General features: G+C 36.2%; 1 protein-coding gene across 30 annotated transcripts in view; it reads right to left on the bottom strand.

Annotated features, from left to right (window-relative positions):
* Positions 1-404: 404 nt before the first annotated feature.
* The window catches only part of NRXN1 (neurexin 1), a 1,443,145-nt gene continuing 1,438,036 nt past the window's right edge, over positions 405-5,513 (bottom strand). For all 30 annotated transcript variants that reach the window (XM_019516265.1, XM_019516266.1, XM_019516286.1 and 27 more), the window contains one exon: positions 405-3,819. In XM_019516265.1, the coding sequence (XP_019371810.1) occupies positions 3,515-3,819 (305 nt within the window). In that variant the 3' untranslated portion in view covers positions 405-3,514. The remainder of the gene's footprint in view (positions 3,820-5,513) is intronic.

Below are 5,513 nucleotides of genomic sequence, written 5' to 3'. Positions count from 1 at the left end.
AGACACACACACACACACATCCATCCATCCATATACACACACACAAACATATACATATATACACATGCATATACATACATGTTTACACACACACACACACACACAGTTAAATAATTATATGGTTAAAAAGGCATTAATTGTGTTTGTTGGGAATATTTTAAACAGCTCTAACTGGCATCACAGGGCACAGAAAGGGAACCAACCAGGTAATGCTGATCAATACTTTGATATTCCCTTAACTTCTGCAGAACACCTGTGAATCAGTGCTTGTGAACATCCACAACAGTTGCACAACTGGGCTGCAGTTAGCACAAAATCTTGTTATTTCAAAGTGTCTTGTTTTCAATGTCTTCTAACAGATATGGGACACCAAGCAAAGGTAAGAAAAGAAAAAAAGTCAACAGTTGTATTAAGAAACATTTTTATTAACAAAACAGTAAATTCCACTTGCTTAGCATTTCCAATAATGGATAAATTGGCCTTGCAACAAATCAAAAAATTTGTAAATATCTATCACAGAAAGCACTATAAGGTTAGGGGCATTGGGCCTCTTTTTGATGTTTTGGGTTTGGAATCATTTTGCACATTATTTTAGTGGTTTGTTAAAAAAAAGCAATACAATACAGTAATAGAAATGAAACTATCACAATCAACAAATTAGATTATTATATAGAAGGGGTCCAATTTTCTGTTAGGTAGTTTTAACATAAAGGAACTTTAATTCAGTTATTGAAGCTTCTGATACTGATACTTCTGTGTTTGCTCTTCATTAAATCATGAAATCAAAGAGAAAAAAAGAGAACTTCCAGAAACAGTGTTAAAGTGTATTTGTTTAGCGGTTGCATATCTTTTATTCTTTGATGTCATTATTTAGTTAAAACGTCTGCCTATTGGCACATTAACTGCTTGACAGGTGACCTGGTCACACTACTTGAGTTGCAACAATCCACGTCAAGCTATAAAGTACCATTTCCACCTGCCCAAACCATACACTGTACCATTGCAGAACTCCTTCGTTCAGCTCATCTTTGTCCTTCCACATACCTCGAAGCCCTGGAAATCTCAGTTCTAAACATTATCTGGCAGTCAACATCTTCCCTCCCACCCCCACTCCCACTGGCTGAAAACTCATGATTTGAATATTGACCTTCAGCATACTTATTCCCTAGCTTTCCCTGAGTACAGCTGACTAACAAAGATGGGTGAAGTTAAGAGTGCCACAAGTGAACAATGAATCAAAGAGATGATTTTGAACAGCTTTTAAAAACAAACAAACTGCCAAACAAGCAAAAAAAGACCCTGTCAGACAACCTTACCTCCACTTCCTGCAAATGCTCATGGAAACAAAAATCCCTTACAAATATGGTATAATACATACCTCGGTTTGTCTGGCAACCTCTGAGAGTGGCACTCTCATGTCACCGACATGTATTTCCAAAGCACTGTGTCCAAGATAGATAGCTGTACCAATACCCAGCATTTTTCATCAGCTACAGTGAATAACACACCAGAAGATGTGTTGCCCCTGCTGTTCAAAGCTAATTTTAAATTCTTTCTTCCTGTCTGTAAAGTGTGAACATCTATATTCCTCCCAGGAGGCCTTCTAGTGATTCAGTTGATTTCTATTGAACTACCCTTTCTCAGCCTAACGTATTCCCTTTGAACTTCCATATATGTAAAATGTTACTCTGTGATTTATTGCTGTGAACCCAATGAAACAACATTAAAAAAACCTTAATGTGTAAATCCATAACATTATCATATTTAATATGTTTAACTAAAATGCAGTAGTGTTATTTATATATGTAGAGAAAACAATTAAGTATTATTTTAAAATATGATCAGTGCTCAACTTATATTTCAGTGTGTGGTTATGGTAGCTTGTAATACTATAGAATAAACTTAGCTAAAAATACTTCTTTTCTTATGACAAAATGCACAATTTTGAAAAAAAATGTTTAGCATGCGCATCAAGTTATTTTTATGGGGGATAGGGTTGGGGGATTCCTCAGTTGAAGTAGCCAGGGTAATTTGAAGGACTCAAACTTTTATGTCTTTTACCGCTCACCTGTGTAGTGGTTATCACACATTCAACAGAATGCCAGATACATGCTCTATGATTCATAATTAAGATTCCCAAAGCCTTCATCATTTCCCAGGCAGCATGATTTCTTTAAAACAAAAGATGCTGCCCAATGATTAAACTTTGATTGAAGCCAAAAGGTCACTTTAAGTCACTAAATACTCAGTTTATGGATGTGGTATATTTCAGGGAAAACTGGCGATCCTGATTAACTGAATTGACACGTATAGGAAGCAGGAGCTGGGGATAGGAGGGGAGAGGAAAAATACAATAGATATATATATATTTTTTCTTTCTAATCCACTTCTTTCATACAAACTACTAAAACTGAATTGCAACAGAATAGAGGCTGTACAGGTAAGAAAAAAATTAGCTGACTCTTATATACATTCATACACATCCCCCTTAGTATAATCACCACACTGTAAATTTAAAATAAAAAAGGAAGAAAATTGTGACAATTTATAATGGCTGCAAAAAACTGAAATATGTCTGTTGCTCCAGATGTCATAAAACTTTCTATACCTAGCAACACTTATAACATTGAGTTTACCAAAAATGGCCGAAGAGCAGATATAGTTTGCATTTTCTATACAACAGGCTATAAAACATCACTTATCACAGTCCAGAAAGCACATATAGATGTGTTTTTATATAAACATATGTAATAACATATTAAGCGTGCATGAAAATTTCCCAATGATTGCATCTATGCCCTCGTTTGTTTTTTTTTTGTGAAAATGTGCCTTATATTCCATACTTTTTGTTTTGTTTTTGAAAATAAGGCCTCCGTACTATTTTCCTCACAACCAGAAAGGGGCTTTTTGAAAGTGTTTTAACGCAAGTCTTCAGAAAAGCCAGCACTTTGTTTCCAAATGCAAGTTTCCAATCATTGCTTCACTGCACCAGATGGCAAACTCTTTGTGTTTGCTCGCTGAATCACTGTGTATAATGACAGTCTTCTCTGGCAATAAGACTAACTTACTTCTCAAGAAAGCGCTAGCACTTTGGCTAAATCCGGAATCATAGGTAGCTTCTTTTTTTTTCTTTTTTTTTTTCTGTTTTGTGTTTTTTATTGGTTTTGTTTCATATTGTGCCTTGATGTCGTAGTAATACTCCTTGCTTTATGAATGCATGGTGTCATCATTGTCTCTCAGAAATGTTCCAGCAACATAAAGACAGGCAGAGTAAATGAAAACACTGTGGATGCTAGGGAATGTATTGACTCCTGTTTCTGAAAAACAAGAGCATGAAATGCTTGTTTTTAAAAACAGTCTTTCCTTTCTGACTGCATTCCCTGTCTTGTCTTTGTTTGTTTGTTTGTTTGTTTGTTTTGTATGTGCTTCATAAAAAGTAAAGTAAATAAGTTTGTATTATGTCTCAGATAAAATGAAGACTATTTCTATACAAGTGTTCTTTTAGATGTTGGGATCAGACATAGTATTCCTTATCCTTATTTTTCTTGTTTTTGTTGGAACTTTTAGCACTGCTGGGCTGTTTTTCCTTAATCACAGCCCCGTTGGATTGTGCTGAGTTACTGATGTAGTTTCGACTCTCGTCTACATGGTATGAGCCTTCATCTCTGTTTCTGTACTTGTACATGGCATACAGGAGGATTAGGATACACAGTGCTGCTGCTGCTACGATGCCAACTACCATGCCTGTTGTGCTGCTGGATTCGCGAATCACCTCTGATGGGCCAGGATACTCTCTTCCTCCAGCTCTGGTAGGATTTGCTGTAGGTAGATGATAAAACAAGGGAGAGGTTATTACCAAGATTAGATATTGAAAAGCTGCAGTCATATCTACCTGCTACAGCAGTATATCTGCCTAGCAAAGCTCACTGCTTCAGGCAAAAGTACCCATCTGAAATATGCCACATCCATGACTCTTGGTCATTGAAAAACTCTGAAATTTTGGGGGTACTGATCACCAGTTAACTTTTTTCACGCCTATCTGTTTGAATTAACAGGCTTAAAAAAAAAAAAGAGCAATGAAACCCGCAATTTGTGTTATTGTCTTCATTTTTACTGCAAAGTCCTTAAATACTTTGGAATAACAGGTGCACCAGGATAACTAAACACTGATGCTTGGAGGCATATTCATTTTTTGACAGCAGCTCTCTCTAGTATGAGAATCACAGGAAAAAATAGATTTTACCAATACACTGATCTGTGCCTGCCAAAAAAAAACTGACTTCAGAAATGCAGGCCAGATCCTCAGCTGGTGTGATGTGTTCTGTTGAAGAAAACTGGAGCTAACTCTCTTGCTAGAGGCCATATCACAGACTGTTCAGCCAAACATATGTTTTCTATTTGGTGCAGTAAAGAACAAAAAGTTGATGCTATGTATATCAAGACAGCAAAATAGTAATTAACATGGATTAATGAACAGGATGAAAAAATTAAGCAGACCGTACATAATTCAAAATAAATACCAGCAATAGGTACAACAGGCACATGGATCCTGTGCCCTTGTCTCCCTTATTTCCATCTCTAATGAAGTACCCCTGCTTCTCCACCCCCTCTTAGAGGCTTTGACTCCTCTTCCACATTACGTCCTTGCTATTTTTCTCTTTTTCAGAGCACTACATAGCTCTGTTCTCTACTTTTAAGCAAGGGCAATACTTTTCAAACACTCGTCTGTTATACAAACTTTTGAATTTAGTAGATCACTTTGCGTATTTGTTCTATTCACTGTATGAACTCACCCCTTTATCTTACATGAATGGCCATCCCTATTGTTTTATTTACTGTATGTCACTGAAAGATGAGAGGTATGTTAACATGAATGGAGTATCTGCATACAAGGGTGTGCAAAGTGATTCTCTTTTAATATTTATCAGTTGTGTCCTAGATTAAAAAGATAGGGTTGCCTTGATATTTTTATATACAGTTATACCAGTGTCTCCAAAACCATAAGAAATAAAGTACCCATGGCACTCCAAGCACTGACTGACTGCAAGCATTTCAAAGGAGGATGGGGAACTGGCCTTAGGTTTCCCACTGAGTAGGGCAGAATACTATCATTAGACATGAAGTTGGATCATAAAACTCCATTTTAAATATTTATGCATAGCTGAAAATTGTCAGTATAATACAAATGTTAACTAAGGTATTATTAAGCATATTAGGATGAGAATGCATGCATAATGTGTGCTTATCAAGCCACCCCTTCAACATGCATTTTAGAAAAGTACATTAATTGTCAGCAAACCTTTTGCTAGAGGTGTACAAAAGGATGTTATTTCCTATAGCCTGCTTTAACAGTGTACAGACAAGATGTGAAGTTCTTTTTTAAAACATTGAATTACGAATAATGCCACAGAGATTTTTAATGCTGGTAAAACAATGGTAACACATTCTGACAACCAGAACTGAAAACAGCAGCCAGCACAGACATCCAGCAGATAATTAAAAAAAAGGGGTGG

This window comes from Gavialis gangeticus, unplaced genomic scaffold, assembly GCF_001723915.1.
Source record: "Gavialis gangeticus isolate Ggan-Ray unplaced genomic scaffold, GavGan_comp1, whole genome shotgun sequence".
NCBI classification, from domain to species: Eukaryota; Metazoa; Chordata; order Crocodylia; family Gavialidae; genus Gavialis; species Gavialis gangeticus.
This window is presented reverse-complemented; position numbering and strand designations above follow the sequence as displayed.